General features: G+C 34.8%; 3 protein-coding genes across 3 annotated transcripts; 1 reads left to right on the forward strand and 2 right to left on the reverse strand.

Moving 5' to 3' along the window:
* Window positions 1–3,457: 3,457 nt before the first annotated feature.
* Window positions 3,458–7,305, reverse strand: LOC106374479 (probable cysteine protease RDL6). Its single transcript, XM_013814493.3, has 4 exons — window positions 4,771–7,305; window positions 4,149–4,387; window positions 3,901–4,044; window positions 3,458–3,784 (listed from the first exon to the last, which is right to left on the reverse strand). Exons 1-4 carry the CDS (start codon window positions 5,234–5,236, stop codon window positions 3,572–3,574), a joined length of 1,062 nt encoding a protein of 353 aa, XP_013669947.1. The 5' UTR covers window positions 5,237–7,305; the 3' UTR covers window positions 3,458–3,571.
* Window positions 7,306–9,442: 2,137 nt separating this feature from the next.
* Window positions 9,443–11,207, forward strand: LOC106441326 (protein ROH1-like). The gene has a single exon (XM_013883160.3). It carries the CDS (start codon window positions 9,582–9,584, stop codon window positions 10,749–10,751), a length of 1,170 nt encoding a protein of 389 aa, XP_013738614.2. The 5' UTR covers window positions 9,443–9,581; the 3' UTR covers window positions 10,752–11,207.
* Window positions 10,805–16,254, reverse strand: LOC106441315 (RRP12-like protein). The gene is made up of 18 exons (XM_013883150.3): window positions 15,696–16,254; window positions 15,059–15,605; window positions 14,718–14,975; window positions 14,467–14,558; window positions 13,998–14,208; window positions 13,680–13,861; window positions 13,369–13,599; window positions 13,070–13,251; window positions 12,804–12,897; window positions 12,663–12,719; window positions 12,429–12,563; window positions 12,232–12,300; window positions 12,031–12,144; window positions 11,786–11,947; window positions 11,585–11,713; window positions 11,388–11,489; window positions 11,235–11,308; window positions 10,805–11,160 (listed from the first exon to the last, which is right to left on the reverse strand). The coding sequence occupies exons 1-18, from the start codon at window positions 16,215–16,217 to the stop codon at window positions 10,920–10,922; spliced, it is 3,402 nt and encodes a 1,133-aa protein (XP_013738604.2). The 5' UTR covers window positions 16,218–16,254; the 3' UTR covers window positions 10,805–10,919.
* Window positions 16,255–18,607: the final 2,353 nt, after the last annotated feature.

An 18,607-nucleotide genomic window follows, 5' to 3' on the forward strand; every position in this document is an offset into this window, starting at 1 on the left:
ATTTTATAGCCTAACTGTTATTGACCAGTAAAATCCTTAAAATTCATAAGAACTCAAACAGAAGAATACTATAGAAATCATATTCTGACAACAATTAATTGATTCAGATTATAGTAATATTTAGATATATTATATTTAAGATTCACAAATTTCAGACTCTACTTTTATAACTGAACTGTAATAGTCCTAGTTCAACATATTTAGTTTGAAAGATACGTATCGTTTTCTCTAAATTATCCCCCGTAACATCATCTAGACTGAACGAGTCAAAATTTCATATTGGAAATTTAAAAGAATGTTTTGAGTGAAATTGGGTTCAAGGTTCGTCGAGCAAACATTCAAGATCCATTTGAGATTCAGTTCGAGATACACATCAATAACAAACATCAGTTATCCGTGTGGTTGGTAATCAGGTATCAGTTCACCACTTGATTAATCTACTCATGCAAGAGATTCAAACTTTCTTTACAAATGAATGATTTAAGTTCGGATTTGCGTTGATGTCGATGTCAAGAAGGTATTACCCTTACTAGTTGACTATTTGGACACCGAAAACTCTCCTCTCATTTGATATTTCTTTTTCATGTGAAACAAAATATAACGACAAACTTAATAAGGTTATTACACTTAGAGAACATAGACAAAATGTTTGGGAATGACAAGTAGAGACTTTAATTTGGCTAAGACACAACACAAGTCAAATAAAATAATATCAGTTTCTTGCAAAGAAAGGTTCACATCTGAAAATGAAAAAGAAGGTTCACAACTGCGATATATAACCTAACCAAAATTCAACTCCAACACAAATCAAACTCATAGTAGCATAAAAGACTACAATATTTTAGGTGTGTGCACAGATTGAAAACTAGCAAAATTTCAGTATTTGTGGTTTCTTCCAGATTATATGAATATCAAACTGTTGATCAAACAAAAACGAATATCTAATTTTCTAATTTTTGATATTTCAAAAATAAGGATACCTGAAGAATTAATAGATATTAGTAGATATTTGTGAATGCTTGCGAATATTTCACATTTTTTGTTTAAAACAAATAAATCTAGAAATTGGGTACAACTATAAAGATCTTATTTTCTTTCTTGATTTAAAACATTTCTCAGACTAAGATATTAATTTTTAGTATTTAGTTTGCTTTAAAAATTTACGAACATTCATTTATTATCATATCAAAACAAATAATGGATCAAATCAAAATTTACGAAAAATATGTCCAGCCCTACAATAAGTTTTCCATAAAAAAAATGTGTGCGTTATAGAGATGTCAATTGAGCTGGTCAACTCGGCCTGTCTAAAACATGCAAATCATATGAATATTGAATCAGGTCTGGTCCGTTCTAAAAATATTTTACACATATATTTTTAAATTTGGTCCTGTCTTATTAGGACTATAGGGTTTTCAGGATTTTTAGACTTTTCGGGATAATTTACTATAGTTGTGTCTAACACTTCTCTCATTTTGAAACATCTAAATTCCTTTTTAGGGTTGACGATCTATTTCTCCACGAGAACTATGATATAGCATCAAATCCCCACCAAACTATGACCTCATGTTAAATCTCCATAAATTGAAAATTCTAAATCTATTTATCCCCGAAACAATAGTTCAAAATTGAATTACCCATACACGATGATTTTAATTGGTTTACTCTTTAACCAAACTCCTAACCAAACATCCTAAAGCAACTAAACCAATAAAAAAACTCAATTAATTAAAAAATGATATTCTTCAACAACGTAACAAGCAGCGTTATCAATATATACACCAACCTTTTCTATATCAAATTAACAATGAACTCAGTCAAGTAATGAATCTGTCTCTCAAAATCCAAACATTTTAGGCTCCAACAATCCAATGTAAGTTGATGATGATGAACAGCAATCAGCCGGAAGGTGATGATGATGAACAACACTTGAGCTCTTTAACAATGAAGAAACAGGGGAGACCGAACTTGCTTTAGAAAAGCTCTCGTCTTTGGATGCTCGAGAACAGATGGAGAAACTGAGCGACAAGATTTGAAGATCTAATCGGAGAGAGAGTCAAATGCAGCTGCTGTGTAAGCATAGATGATAATGATTTACGGTGAACATGGCGGAGGTGGTGAGATTGTGGAGATGCTCCGAGGCAGTGTGGGATGGGTTAGAGGCGGAGAAAAGACATCGTATATGGTTAATGTGGTTGAGAAGAAAGAAACCGATCTCCAAAACACTTAGTTTAATATCATGAGAGATGATAAGTTTTCTGCCATGGTAGGTTAATGGCTATGGTGAAGAGGGAGAAGATGTCTCGTGAAGAGGATGACCAAAATTTTCTTTTGTTTAACTTAATAGGCTTTTGTTTTGGTTTAGTTGGTTTAAAATGTTTGGTTAAAAATAAACCGATAAAAACCAATGTCTATGGATAATTAAGTTTTGAACTATTGATTCGGGGATAAATTGGTTTAAAACTATCGATTCATGGAGATTTAGCACGAGGTTATAGCTTAGTGGGGATCTGATGCTATATGATATTTCTCGTGGGGAAATAGATCGTTGACCCAAATTTTTATAAACAATGAGTTCCAATATATCGTCTTTCAAATACACTTTGAAATCATATTATAATTAAGTCAAATTTAATAATATTTTAAATAATTAAATGTTGTAAATCAAAACTAAATATGTAAGAGAATAAAAGTTATGTCAGACACATTTAAAAGTCTTACACTGAATTTTTGGCAAAAAACATATTCTACATGACGAAAGAATATTTATAGATTTTGAAATGTCTTTTGTAATGATCAAAGAAAAGTAGAATCACATCTTCCATATTTGTTTTGTTAGTGTTTGGATTAAGAGTATTGAAACAATGGGGGTGATTGGTTAGGATGTAACTGTAGAAAATTTACTTTAGAAATTAGTCTGTAGAATTTTTTGATTTAGTTTTAAGAGATGTAGCTTTAAAATTTCCTACAGCTAAAAAGATGAGGCTTTAGAAAATAAGATTTATACAACTACTTTTTGTATGTTTTTGCTGTAACTTTAGTTTTTTTGGTTGTAGCTTTAAAAACTAAGATAAAGCATGATTGGTAGTATTTAAGGTTGTAGATGAAAATTAAAGCTAAAATCACTTCTTACAGCCCAACCAATCACCCCCAATATGTCAATACTGAGAATAGCTCTAATCACAAATGATGATATTATCTAACCTAAAATGTAGAACTGTGAGTTTTTGAAACCATAAACCAAAGATGCTTAATCCCAAAACATCAATAATCCAAATGGATTTCGCCCTTATTTTTGGGTTTATGTAAATAAGCTAAAGTCCAATAATTAATAGTTCTGAGCAGATTTGGACTCCGGATTAACATGTCTAGTGCATTCTCACACGTACTTTTCATCTTCGAAAAATGGGTTAAAAACATGACGTTTGAAACATTATTTAAAATCTTTGTAGCCGAATTAAAACATAATCTGTAGAAGAACACATGGCTAAAAAACCTACAAAGTCCAGACACTCATTACAGTTCCCTTTAGAAGTGCCATTATAGATTCTTGCCCTCATGCATTCGAAGTCTACTTCTTGATAGGATATGAAGCAACCAGCGTGATTCCACATATACCTGCTGGATCTTGAATGTTACGAGCCATCTTACCGAAGCCAGCTTCTCCCCATATCGTTCCCCATGAGTTCTTCACGATCCAATAGTCTTGACCGTTCTCACTACCGTACCCCACGATAACAACCGCATGGTCAAGCTGTGTCCCGCAAGGTCCATTATATACACCCTTAATGACACAAAGCATATAAACAAGTACAATATAAGTTTATCGATTGAATATATTTTGGATTTATAAGAAAATAGATTCTAAAGGTAAGGTTAGCTATGTGCTCATATATATACCGATTTATAGAGCATGAATTCTCGGGATTTTTTGTCAATGCCAACACTCACGGGCTGGTGAGCAACCGCTTTCTTTAAAGACATCTCATCATTCACTGGCAAATCCTCGTAGCCGTCAATTTTAACGACCTTGTTTGCACTCTTCTGCCATTAACGTACCCAGAAAAAAAACAAAGAAGTGAAACTTGTTAGTGAAACGTAAGCAATTATATATGGGTGTTTAGTAACGGAACCACTAGTAGATGAACCTCGTTGTGGTTACAGTTGCCTTGAACGGCCTTGTATGGATAATCAATTTGGGAAACAAGACCAATATTGTTATTGATAAGGAACTTAAAAGATATGTCCATATAGCCTCTTCCATCACAACCGTAATTACCGGTGTTGCAATCAACCAATTGTTGCTCGGAGAGTGAGATTAACTCTCCTGTCACGATCTTGTTTATTCCCTCCACAGCTGCTACTGAGGAGAATGCCCAGCAGCTACCTTTCATTTCAATAATGAAAAGTTTATATTAATATTGTAACCAATATATTGAAAGTGAAAAATGTACGGATCCAAATTATTATAGTTTAAATCACATCTTTAATTAAGATAACAGTATAATATTCAATGAATATTTTTATCTTTAATTAAGATAACAGTATAATATTCAATTAAAAAAATATTAACTAATTATGGTTTGCTTATTTTGAATATATTTATACATATATATGCATGAGCCTGAAGATTCACTTACTATAGTAGTAGTTAGAATATTCTGTTAATGTTAGGACCAAAGATGGGAACTTCAAAAAAAATGAAATTGCCTAAATCACCGTGAGGAGATTATCTGTGAATGAATGTGAAAGGCAAAAAAAAGTACTTACTGCAAGAGCCTTGGTCTTTAACCGCCGTCACTGCACCTTCTTTTCTCCAGTCAACGGACTCTGGGAGCTGATCTCCGGGAAGTGACACGTACCTATGACTGACTCTGCGAGCCCTTTGTATCGGTTCGTTATCATGGCGTCCAGACAAAAGACCTCCGTACTCTTCAACGGTTAGGTCAGCAAACCGAGTCAAACCTAGCTGGTAACTGAGGTTCTTAGCGTTGTGTTGGTCGACAAAACGAAGATTGTCCTTAAAGATCTCAAAACGCCGTTGCCTCTCTCCGAGAGCATTGACATAACTCTTCCCGTGAGTGGACAACCACGTTTGGAAGATGAACCCAACCTCGACGTTGCTCCGGCGACCACTGTGGGATACGACGGGAATGTCCACGGCCGAAGACGGCGAAAGAAAGAATATTATCAAAAGAAAGAGGATTGTCATGCAAGCTGATCTAGCAAAACCCATTCGTAATGATATATTGCGACTTGTGAGATATGTGAGATATATATATAGTGTAAGATGGGCATAGCAAAACACATTCGTATATTTTGTTTTCGACTTACCTTATGCATGGATTAAATATTTCTGGCAAATGGTATATTCAGATTCATTTCCTCAATTCTCTTCTTTTTTTTCTGAAACACTTGACATAATAGTGCCGATTCATTTCCTTTAAAAAAAAGAATAATTACTCGTAGATACATCGTAAATTGTAAGGTATTTAGAGTTGCCAAATCTTTTTTCCCTTGATTCCATATTACTCCGGAGATACATCTTAAAATAAGGATACTTTCTTAGGAAATGCTAACATTTTGAATATTGACTAAAGTCTAAAAGTCAATTCCATATATTTCATACATGTTTGTCTTCAAACCATACATTTTCCTGTGATTTATATCCGTGGCTGTAAATAGTATACTGGCTACAGCTTGATCAGCAGTGGTTACTTTGAGCCATTGTTATGAGAAATCTCTGAGAGAGTGTAGTGAGTCAAGGCCTTATCTCGATTTAGCCTGGCCCATCATATAAAATGTTTTGTCCAAATGATTTCGTGTTTTTATTATGGCGTAATTATCCAAAAACTTATTGAATCAAAAACTAAACACATTAAACCTTTTTCAATCCGCCGAGTTGGATCATGGATGCATTTGTCTTTGATTCTGACTACATCTGAAGTGGATAATACTTATTATTATAATGAATTTGATTAATTGTTAATTCTGCTGTTTTTTTCATTTTGTATCCATTAATTTCCTCTTTAGATTCTAAAAGAACGCGTTTAAATTCATTCGTGTTGTGTAACAGCAAACGCGTTTAAATTCATTTTCGTGGTTGTCATGTGACGGCGAAACAAAATAACGATAATTATAATATATTTCGTATTTGTCGCTTTTGATTGCTTTTGATTGTTAAAAATGCCTTTGTGACAATGATATGGAACTTCAGTTTTCTATTCATGTATTTAGAATTGAAGATTTGATATCGATTGGGATTGTGCGCGTTATTTGTGGAACTGAGAATATGGTTTAAAGCAATAGATAATTAATTCCTTAATTAAAAGCTAATGATATACTGCCAAAAGCTGATGATCACTTTATACTGCCATGTGTCTTCTTTATAATTGCTCTCTCTCTAGCGCTAAAGTGGTATTAAAAAAGGGTTGCAAAGAGGTTTTTGATAACAAACGGCGTTTGTATAATTGTTTATTGTTCTTTTCTAACCGTCATTAACGGTTTAATTTCACCGACCACTTTAAATGACTTTAAATTTTATATAAGAGGCCAGTTCATGATACCCCGTAATTACCGCTTCCATTTATTGACCGCCCTAATTTTTGCAATACATTGATATACACTCTCTCTCCGTATTTAAATAAAAAATGGTGTCTTATAATTTGTTGTTATATTTGAAAGATTAATTTTAAATATAAACTCATGTATTTTGCTTTATAAAGGTAAATGGTGAAATTCTTTTAAAATTGAAATAAAAATTTAAAATTAATTGAAATAAAATTCTATTAAAATTGAAATTAAAATTAAAAATTAGTAGATGAAAGTTAAATATTAAAAACTTAATATATATAAATAAATTAAAAAAATCTTCTTCAAATATTGAAGAAGTATATTAGAACATTGTGTGCGATCGTAAAGATAAATATGTTTTTTATAGAATATACTTTTTCCGTTTAATTTCTAAATAAATGTTAATTTGATATTTTTCACACAGATTAATTAGTTTATTTTCACAAAAATAGTCTATCAAGGAGAAAAATGCCCAAAAGAAGTTTTATTAAAAGGTAAAATATGCATTTATACCCCTTTAGGTTAACTAATTTTGACTTAGGGTTTAGAGTTAAGGGGTGAGTTTTGGGGATGAGTTTCAAATTTCAAAAAATTAAAATTTAAAATTAAAATTTTCAAAACAAAAAAGACTATTTTAGTCATTTTATTTTTTTAGAGCTATTTTGTGATAAAAACTTAAAAATAGTTATTTGAGAGAATTACGCTTAAAAATGAATAAAATATAATTAGGTTTCTATTAATTACACATGTTTAACCAATAGTATTTGAGATAAATAAAATTATTTATAAGATCAATGCACTTTGCGATTAATTTAAACTAAAAGTAAATAAAATTTGCATTAAAATTTTAAAATGATACTTTTGTGTAATAAGAAAAAAAATATTAGAATGACATTTAATATTAAAGAGAAAGAATGAATAGTTTGTCATCTTGAGTTTCATCGCTAAAGTAACGCGATGGACAGTTTACCGAGAATTGTATCGTTGCCATCCCTAGAGAGCGTTACATGCATTTAATGATATCACATCAGAGTTAAGACATGGAAAATACATGGTGTACGACACTCGAACGCCAAGTAATAGGTGACCGACAGAAACGTAAAAGCTATTTGTATAAACAATGTGACCCCATAAACTGATAAACACTACAAACAGAAATCTGAAGCTACTTGTATAGACTATAGACTGAATTTATGATAAATGTGTTGTTATTGTTATTTTGTGCATGTATATTCACATTCAGGCAATTACCTTTACATTACAGATACTCAGATACTTGTATATATATAAGATCATATTTGATAAGCTCTCACCTCTTGTAAATTATTGAGACGCGTTCATTTAAATGCATCATAGCTTCTACTATAATATGCGATATTGATCTCTCTACACGTCCTTCAGAGTAGTCCCAAACTTGACGGAACCGCTAGAAAGCTTTTTAACATTCTTTTCAAGATCGGCCACGGATCATTCTACATCTTGAACGTCTTTTCATGACACATGACTGACTGAACACTTGCTCCATCCATTAATTAAGAAACACACTAAATATACGGTCAGTTTTTGCCACGTATCATATACCTAATCAATAGAGCATCTCCCATCGGAGTCTTGACAACCTTTGTTTATGGGATTCCACAAAAATAATTATAGATCTAACAAATATTTATATTTATTATATAAATATATATATATATATACATAATACATATTTTAAATTGGAAGTGGTCTTAGAGCATCATTAATCCTAACACCTCATTTGGGGTACTTATTATTTTTTTTTTTGTTTTTTTCTCTGATTAAAAAAATTAAAAATTAAAAACGAACCAATCGCGGGCCACCACGTGACAGTGGAACCCGCAAAACAGTGCTAGCACTGGTGCTTAATTAGGCAGAATAAGCACAAGTGCTTAATTTTTGTGTGGGTCTCATCCACTATTATATTATTTTTTCCCTAAGCTCCCCCCTTTAAGCACCTCTACTAATGATGCTCTTGGTTTCTTTTACCAGTTTTTTTTTCTTAAAATTTTGAATGGTGACCAAAAAATGAGTAATAATATTATTTCTTTATTTTTTAAAAGGCTACATATTTATAAGTAATACTTTTCTTCACTTTTTTCATTTTTATATCGTAAAAATGAAATTAAATTATTCTTTCTTAAATATAAAAAGAAACAATCGTTCTTCTTTGTTTTCCTTTATTATTCTATTTTTTATTTATTCACTAAAAATATTTATAATACAGTACATGACAACAAAAATTAAGTTGCAACACTCTACATGTCAAAGGTTTGGAACAGACTGCAAGGATTTAATCACCATGATTAAGAAGCTTCATGCTCGGCCAAGCTTTGCAACAAAATTGGAGAGGATAGAGACTCTGCATATATGTTTCTCGGACTTCAAAATTATTCATATTCCACGAGCGCAAAATAGGATTGCAGACTTTTTAGCTAAGACATCAAGATCTTTCTATATGAAAACTTCATTTTATTAGTTGTTATATTCCAGTCTGGTCATACAGACTACCTCAAATATGAGTAATAGAATAATTTTTATGTGAAAGTTTTAATCTCAACTACAACAAAAGTTAAGTATTGATGTTACTATTTTCCGATCAAAAACAGCTTGAAAATACCATTAGTTAATTACTCCTGTTAATCAAAAACAATTCGATCTTTGAATAGGTCATTCAGATAGTATATTTTCCATTCTGAAGAAATTAAAATTGACGTCGAGAAGAAAAAGTCTGTAATAATAGACCAAACGACGAATATTCTTTTACTTAAACGAGTAACCAAAGAAAGAAAAGCAAAAAAAAAAAAAAAATTTAAAATCTCTTTCCGACACGAACATGCTTTCCACTATTTCAGTTCCTGCTTTCATCTAAACTCTCAAAACCCATTTCTCTCTGTTTTCTCCCTCCCTCTTCAAAAATCTCTCTCCTTTAACCTCAGAAACAACAAAAAGGAACTTACTTTCGCTTCGATTCATCACACACTACACTCATGGCGCCGGCGACGGAGTTTCAAGGCTCATTCCTGAGCCGAATCAGCATCCGCCGCAACCAGATCATCTCCATGGACGTCAACCACGAGCAAGAGCTCGAAGAGCTCGAGTACTTTCAGAAACACGTCTCCGAGCGCTTCTCGGAGCTAATCTCTCCATCTTCGCCGTCTGATCCGATCCTCTCGATCCCGTGGCTACAGAACCTCCTGGACGTTTTCGTGTCCTGCGAAACGGAGTTCAAAGGGGTCCTGTCCACGGTTCGGATCTCGAAGTCGCCGTCTTTAGAGAGGCTTTTATCAGAAATGCTCGAGAGGGTTCTAAAGGCGCTTGATATATGTAACGCCGTTGTTAACGGTATTGATTCCGTTAGACAGAGTCGGCGTCTAGCGGAGATAGTCGTCACGGCGCTTAAACAGCGGCCGTTATGTGACGGAAGCGTTCGGAGAGCTAAGCGTGCGTTAACAAGCCTTGTCATTGGGTTGAATGGTGATGTGAAAGATAGGAGCAACGGAAGTGGAGGCAGTAGTAACCAGCAAAGGACAACGTTTAGGTCGTGGTCGTTTGGACCACGCAGCAACGTCACCGTAGTAGGAGGTGGAGGATCGTCTGGCCACGTCAGCAAGAACTGGTCTGCGACGAAGCAGATTCAGGGGATGGTTGGTAATCTCGTCCTGCCACGTGGAGCTGAAGCTTCAGGACCGGCGATGCCGGTTTATATAATGAGCAGTGTTATGGCTCTTGTGATGTGGGTGCTAGTAGCTGCGGTTCCTTGTCAGACAAGTAACGTTCTTGTGGCGCCGTTGCAGCTTCCTAAGCACCAGAGCTGGGCTAGCGCCGCGGTGAATATTCAGGAGAGGGTTGGTGAAGAGATGAAACGGAAGGAGAAGCGTTTTGGCGGTGGTGGTGGTGGTGGGTTGATGGAGGAGATGCAGAGGATGGAGAAGATTGGGTTGTCTTTGTTGGAATTCACGGAGAGGTTTAGGTTTCCGGCAGAGGAAACGGAGGAGGGAGAAGTTGCGGAGAAAGTGGAAGAGATGGATGAGATTTGCCGAGGAATGGAAGTTGGATTGGAGGATTTGCAGAGACAAGTGAGAGAAGTGTTCCATGGATTGGTGAGAAGCAGGCTAGAGATTGTGTCTTTGCTTGATCAAGCTTCTTCTGCGATCTAATCTAATCTCTTTTTCATTTTCTGGGGGTTTTTAGTCTTTTAAAAGAAAAATACTAATCTTTGAAAAATATTGATGTGTATAATCTACAAAACGTATACATACACACCATATGTTTGGTTTCTGATATCTGAAAACTGCAAAACTGTTTACTGACTGAGATTATAGGATTCATGATGCCTTCCTGAATCTGTTAGGCTTCCGTGTGTCTTTTACTGACTTGTGATTGTTTCCAGAAGCTTCCCTATGTTTGCCGAAGTTTCTGTTACCGGGGCGCTTTGGTCCTGTTCTTCTTCCATTAGTGTCTGAATGATGTGTGCTCTTGTGACGTTTGAAGTTCTTGTGTTCTTTGCCACCGTCTTGTCTGGCTGTTGTTTCTGATGAAGCTTCTCTGTAATTTCTTTTCCTTGGCCTGTATAAAAAAGAATTAATTTGAGCAAGCAGTGATTTGATTAGATATGTGTTCTTGTTTCTAAAGGATCTTACTCTCTCGAGGAGTCGATGGATGTAGTCTGTGAATCATTGGTTTCGTCTTTGTCTTTTGCTTTGCTCGAACGGTTCTGCACATTAACATGAAAGTTCCAAGATGATTGATACATCCATTTCTCACAAGAAAAAATTACAGAGAGGGAGAGTTACCTCTAAAACTGTCTGAAGGAAACTTTTGTGCTCGTCTGGTGTCGCTAGCTGGACTGCGCGGGTGCCACACTTCCTTATCATAATCTCAACTATGATCGTTACCTAAAACCCACATGTATTTGTATTTGTACTGGTAAGTCAATCATCACGTTTTTGAGTAACGAGAAGAATTGGTAAAGCACCATTCTCATTATTACCTTTGATTTAAAATAGTGTCTTGAAACAGACGACCAGGGGAGAATCTCATACAAGAGGTTCTGCAGTAGTCTCTGCAAGTCCTGGGCTTCAGATGTCGAGACTAAAACTTTCACAAAACCCAAAACAGCCTGCAGATACGCCATGACGCATGAGAAAACCAAAAAAAAAAAATACTTGAGAGCAACAACAGGTAGGCTTACTTTTATAATCTCAATGGATTTGGTGTGAAGCAATGATAGAACAGAGGAAAGAAGCTCTGGTGACGACAGGCAGATCTCAGGGTCTTTGTATATCAAGACAGATAACGCAGACACTGCTCCACTCCTTATGTGCGGTGATGTTCCAGAGATATAACCACTTATCTAAAGAACCATGGATTCCAATTAATCATTTGATGGACAACGAGTGGACTAAATTGGTATAAGAGCTCTTGTAATGTACTCACCATGTTAATCAGTTTGGGACAGAGTTCATCACTGTTCATAGATGATGAATCTTTCAAGGTGGTATATACCATAACCAGTGCATCACAAGCTGCTTTCCTGTGTTCTTCTTTCCCCTGTATATGCAAAGGCAATGTTAGAAACTTGTTTAATAATTGTATTATTTCTCTAAGCAGAGACGAAGCTAAAAACAGTATGCTTACATCTTTAAGTGTAAGGATCATCTCGTTCAGGATAAGGAAAGCCTTCTCATTCTCCTCCTCGGAGCTTGACTGCATAGAGAAAGTAAAACATTTAAGAATATTGGTCACTGTCTTCATAAGGCAAATATGATGGATAGTCAGTCTTCCGTCATTCTAATATAAAGTTTCAATTGATAGAAATGATATATAATTTAGACCTGAATTCCATGAGCCATTAGGACGTGGAAACATGCAAATCGACTTTTAGAAGATGCTTCATCGTCCGGAGTTTTATGACTGAGTAACATCTCTATCACCTCTGCAAAATGAGATGAACAAAACCAGCCATGTTCCTGCACCGAAGAGGGGGAAATCAACATACATAAGTATGGAGTACCATCCAATGATCAGTGTTAAGTGCTACTATAACGAGTTCAAATCGGGTAAGCAACCTCTAGAATTCTGCTCAGTGTATTATACGCCCCACGAAGATCAGCCTCATCAGTGGCCTGAAACCAAAACATGCCATAGATTAGCTTCTACATAGGAATATCTAGTGAATAAAATCTCTAAGCTGGAGTTTAGTATGATACCTGAAAACTTTGGCGGACAAGATTATATATCAATTCAATAAGATCTTCTTTGGCTCCTTCAACAAATGAAGATGCAAGATCCAGCACAGCACTCCTGCAAGCGAGTGCCAGAGGAAAAAACTTTATATATACATTGATGTTATGCTAACACAATGTTTATTGATATTCAAGAAATTTAACAAATCATGGAAGAGAATTTACGAGGATCATTTTCAAAATAAATGTTAATATACAATACAAGGGGAAAAATATTTCTAGAGTAATACCTCTTTAACTGTGTCTTTGTAGCACTGCGATTGTCTTTCTCTTCATCAATTGAATCATTAGACTGATCGACCTGTCCTTCAATCTCGCTTTCACCAGCAGGATCAAACTTATTTAGCAAGGAAATTAGAATCTTTTTCCTCACTGAAGAATCCAGAGTAGAAGCTAAGCATCCAATTGCAACCTGACATTACAAGAGCACAAATGATGTAATCTTCAGTCAATCAAAACTTCAACTACTTAGATCAAACGAATACACTGACATATGCTGTAGAAATTGTTTAAATTTTGATTTGTTAACCTTAAAGTCTGCACTGATCTGCGTGCCTGAGGCAGTTAATACATCGACAAGAGTTTGAAGCAGCTCTGCCGAGCTTGATGCCAAAGTCTTCATGTTTTTCACTGAAGCCTTCTTCGAATAGTGAAATCTACCATCAACCTCCGGTTTGGCATCTTCACTTATATTGGCGTTTTCTTTGTCGTCCATATCTGTACTGGGCTTAGGTTTTCTTTTATTCTGATTTACAAGCATCTGAAAAACCAAAAAATTAATGAGACTGAACTTTGTAAAAACAATAGAATGTTGTTTAGGTGAGATGTGAATGAACTCACCTGCAGAGAAACGGCCACGGCTTCATGCATGAAAGATTTTTTCTTTATAAACTTAACCATCAGCTTCACTAAAGATCCAAATTTCTGGGGCACATCAATTGGGTAGTTACAAAAGGCAGGTAACAGTTTCAGCAGCTCATGACCACATGCACGCAACTTTTTGCCGTGACCTGACTTTTTAGCTGATGAACAAGAATATATACAAAGTCAGTGGCCATATGGTATCGTAAGCCCTGATATGAGAACAAAACAAGAAGAATGGAAAATCTATTCTTTTAGTGCAAATGAAAAATTCTCACTGTCCGCATAGAAGAGTACCTTCTTTAGAAGTAAGCATCAATGAGTTTGCAAGGGGAACAATGTAGTCGACATAATATTCAAGAGATGCCCCAACAATATGTCTTCTTAAGATGGGAATAAGCCAAGCATTTGTGCATGAGTGACTCTCAGCATGAAGGGTGATAGGAAGAAGTGTTAGTAGCTTCACTGGCCCCATGGCAACCACTGCAGCCCCAATGCATTGTTGAACCTGCACATAAGTCCAATCCAATCTATTATAAATAAATAAGTAAAATATATATATATATATATATATATATCTCTTCGTATTGTAAGAAACTGTGAACAAAAAAAAAAGTATGATGAGAATCAAGATGTGCTTTTTTGTTAATTCCGAAATATAACTGAATACATCCTTGGGTACTCAATGCACCAGACATTAATAAAAATAACTCACAGCCTTCTGAAACAACCCCATTCAAGTGGGAGCATTATTATTAAAACTTACATATTGTGAGCTAGCAGTATCTTCAGTTGCATTTTCCATCATGTCTGCAAGCTTTAAAATGATATCCTTTGCGAGAATATATGAAAGATCTCCTGAAACAATGGGAGAAAGAATTCAATAATTCTGTGTTACCTCACAACCAAATTTAAGTTAGCTTTTGGGAAAAAAAGAATGTTTGCTTGTAACAAATTGTTCTCTAGCTAATATGTTCGGAATGCCAAAACATAGCAGCTTAGTGAAAGTACACCTACCAAGTTTCTCAATCAAAAGAGCTGTGACGGTTAAAATGTGCTCCTTTGGAATACCATCACATGAGTTAAGTGTACTCTCAAAGACACTACACACACTTCTTGCTGCATTTATATTGTTTCCACCGGTTAAGTTATCCTCATCTTCACTAGACAAGCTTCCCTCGGCCAGAAGATTATTTGTATCAATGTAGCTGCTGATCAAATCTTTAATTATAACTGAGGCCTGGGATGCAACATCTTCCTCGGAAGTCAGAAGACCTAAAGCATAGGAAACGGAAAGTTTAAATACATCACAATAGATATGAAATCCAAGTCCGTGTAATGAAGAACAAAAGAGCTACCTCCCAATGACCCACAAACTAGTGGAAGTTGCCTTAGACACAATGTCGATTCCACTGAGTTGGCTTTCTCCAAAGCACTTTTCAACAAGGTGCTCACATGCAGGACAGTGTCAGCAGGATTCTTCTCGTGTAAAGATACATAACTAGTTAACGAAGTTATGACTCCTTCAATCTCAGGAACAACAACTGTATCTTCTGAACTCTTGAAGATAGTATCAATCGCTTTGAGAATCTGCCTCGTCAGCGGCGAGAAATGAGACCCCATAAGCTTACAAAGTTCCGAGAAAACACTAAAACTAACTTCCGCAGAGAGAAATGGAACTGTAGCACTGAGAACATTTAGCACATGTGCAGCCTCTGCGTTCTCAGCTTTCAAAGCTGACTCAACCTTAGAACCTTCCACAATCTTTTTCGAGCTTAGTTCAGACAAGACAGGCTTATGTTCTTTAAGTAGAACATATAACGTATCACTTGCTTCCTTGATAACGGTAGATGACCGTAAGGAACCAAATAGCTTCTCCAAACACTCTTGAGCGCATCTTCTAACCTAACAGAGAGCAAACACACACAAACCCCAAAGATTAAAACTTTGAGAAGAGGCAATACAATAACACTAGAATGAACAAAAAGGTGATACCTTTGGACGTTTATCAATAGAGAATTTGAGAAGTGAACCAAACCCAATTCGAATAGATTCCCAATCATCCACATCGCAAAACCCAACAAGCAAAGTCCCAATACACTTCACACCAGCTCTCAAGCTAGCAACTCCTAGCTTCTCCCCTTCTCCATCAATTGGCTTCACAAGAACCCCCACAGCCTCACGAGCCATAGCAGCCGAGATTCCTCCGTCGGGAACGAGAGGAACGACTATAGACAAGAACGTGAGCAGAGCAGAAACCGCCATTGGATCCTCCGTCGAAGAATCCAAGGAAGATATAGCAGCTGCGAAGTAAGCAGGAGGAGACGGAGGAAGAGACTCCGATGTGAGGATTGAACGCATTGCGGCGGCGGTGGCGACGAGGTGACGGTGCTGCGAGGCGGAGGACTTCGCGTAACGGTCCATGAGCTGCTGGCAGATATCGGAGTCGCCATCTTTGAAGAAGATCTCGTCGGCTTCGTCTGCTCTGTTTCGGTGCTCTGCTTCGACGGCGGCCATAGCTCGGAGAGGTTTTTGATTTTAGGGTTTAAGGATAAAAAGAAAAACAGACTTTATAAACCAAGTGTGCATAATAGACCGGGTCATTATCCGGTTTGCTTTATCGTCTCTAATTATCTGATTGATTTGATTTTAGAGATTAGAAGGTTGATTGTTTGTAGTTTTTCAAGTTTTTGTTTTAGTTTTTGGTTTTTGCTTTTGTAAAAACCACTTTTTATCCAATCAAGTTTTTAGTTTTTAGTTTTTGTTTTTGTAAAAACCATTTCATTTGCCAATCAAGTTTTTTAACAAATAGATTCCCTAAAATTTAGAGAAACTAGTTTTTCAAAATTTCAACCAATTTATGAAGAAAAGCCAAAAACCAACTTTTGTGGGTTTTCAATAAAAAAACGAATTTTGTTTACTTTGTATAAAATACTATATTTTAATTAATTAATAATTAAGTAAATAATGTTTTCATAAAGAAAAAATTCCCATATAATTTTTTTTATCATTTAACATTAATGTAAAATAATTTATGTGTTTCATATATGTAAATAAATATAGATAATATTAGTATTAGTTGTAACCAATTACTTATTAATATCTATAAATAAATTATTGAATAATTTTATTATACATACTAAACAACAACTAAAAATTATAAATTTAAAATATTTTATTAATACAGTATATTATATTAATTTGAAAAAATAGCCATTCAAGTTCTAAAAAAACGAAAAATATTTTATGTAATAAAATTTATAAATAGTTTCAAAATTTTAAAATATCTTAATTTTAATAATTTATAGATATTTTATTAATTATATTTAAGTATAACACTTAAAAATAAAATAATTTAAAACATGGTAATGTTTTTATTTTAAATAACAGCCATTATATTTTGATAAATTTTAATGGTAATTTTTTAAAAAATTATTATTTTAAAATAATGTATTGCTTATTTTATAAAAAAAACTAAGAATACAGCAAAACCAAAATCTAAAAACCAAAAACCAAAACCAAAAGCTGAAAATTAAAAACCAAAATTTAAAAGTTAAAAACCAAAATCTAAAACCAAAATCTAAAAACCAAAAACTAAAACCAGAAACCAATGGAAACAATCATCACCTAGGTTTAGATTTGAAGTCATGTCGCATCGGTTTATCCCCCCATCTATAGACCCCAGTTGATCCAGTTTGATTTCTTTGATAGTTGTTAATAAGATATGTAGCACACATCAGATTTGGAAGCAGAAGTTTCTGAAAGGTTTTGAAATCTTGTTTTAGTTATATACTGGAATTTAACTCCCCCCCCCCCCCCATCTCATCTACTTAGCTCCACCACTGATTAATATATAGTGTGAATGAACCAAAAGTCATTGTCCCATCTTCAATTTTCAGGACCAGACATCCACCTTTTTTTGGTCCAATTTATTCCCGGAGTGTGGTGCTTGGGAGAGGGGTGGGGACGGGGAGATTCTTCCTCAGGTGTCTCGGCCAAATTTGAGCCAGTCACCAACTCTCTGCCTCGGTTATATGGATATATTGGTCTAATAAGATTGATAAAAACTTTTGAGTAGAGGGCCGCCGGAGGAAAGGCCATATTCATCTCTCTTGAAGCTGAGTGCATGAGAGTGCATGCATTAGATAAGCCGAATGTTGTTGTGAGTTCTAATTCAGGATGATTATCTCACAAAACATATAAATCTTATCAATAAAAGAATTTCAAATACGCATAGTTTTTAGAACCATTTTGTTGATAAAATGGTCGGCTTATATGTTTTTAGAATATGCATAGACATGACAAGAACCATTTTGTTAATAAAATGGTTCGGCTTATATGTTTTTAGAAACCTATAAGCCGAATGTTATTGTGAGTTTGAAGCTAAATGTTTAACTAACTAAAAGCTCGTGTGAATTGAAGTTTTAGTTCAGTTGTCTAAAGATATGTACATCTAATTTATTAATTGGAAGTCTTGAAATATTTTGTTAGTAACATTGACCTCTTGAAGAGTTTGCATATATTTCCATGAGATATCTAATTTATCGGATTGTTTTCTATTTTTCATTTTTGTCGTATAAACATGTAATATATTATTTTCAGATAGTGTTTCAAGTTTTCGGTAGACTTTAATAGTGTCCTAAATGTTAGTATATGTATATAAACTGTTATGATCTGTGACATTCAACAATCATAAACATCGCACTAAACCGGATTGGTTAAACTGCGAAGTTGGTACAAGAATTAGAAGAAGGAGATAACCGGGTTGGTTATTAGAAGTCGGCTTCTGGTTCAGAGAGTACCGGTCTCCTTTATATATCGAAGGAGAGAGGAGGAGTTAGTTACAACGAGAAGATTCAGCTGCAGTCAGCTAGAAAGAAAAGACTTTACAGAATCAGAGAAAGATA

Source organism: Brassica napus, chromosome A1, assembly GCF_020379485.1.
Source record: "Brassica napus cultivar Da-Ae chromosome A1, Da-Ae, whole genome shotgun sequence".
In the NCBI taxonomy this organism is placed as follows: Eukaryota; Viridiplantae; Streptophyta; class Magnoliopsida; order Brassicales; family Brassicaceae; genus Brassica; species Brassica napus.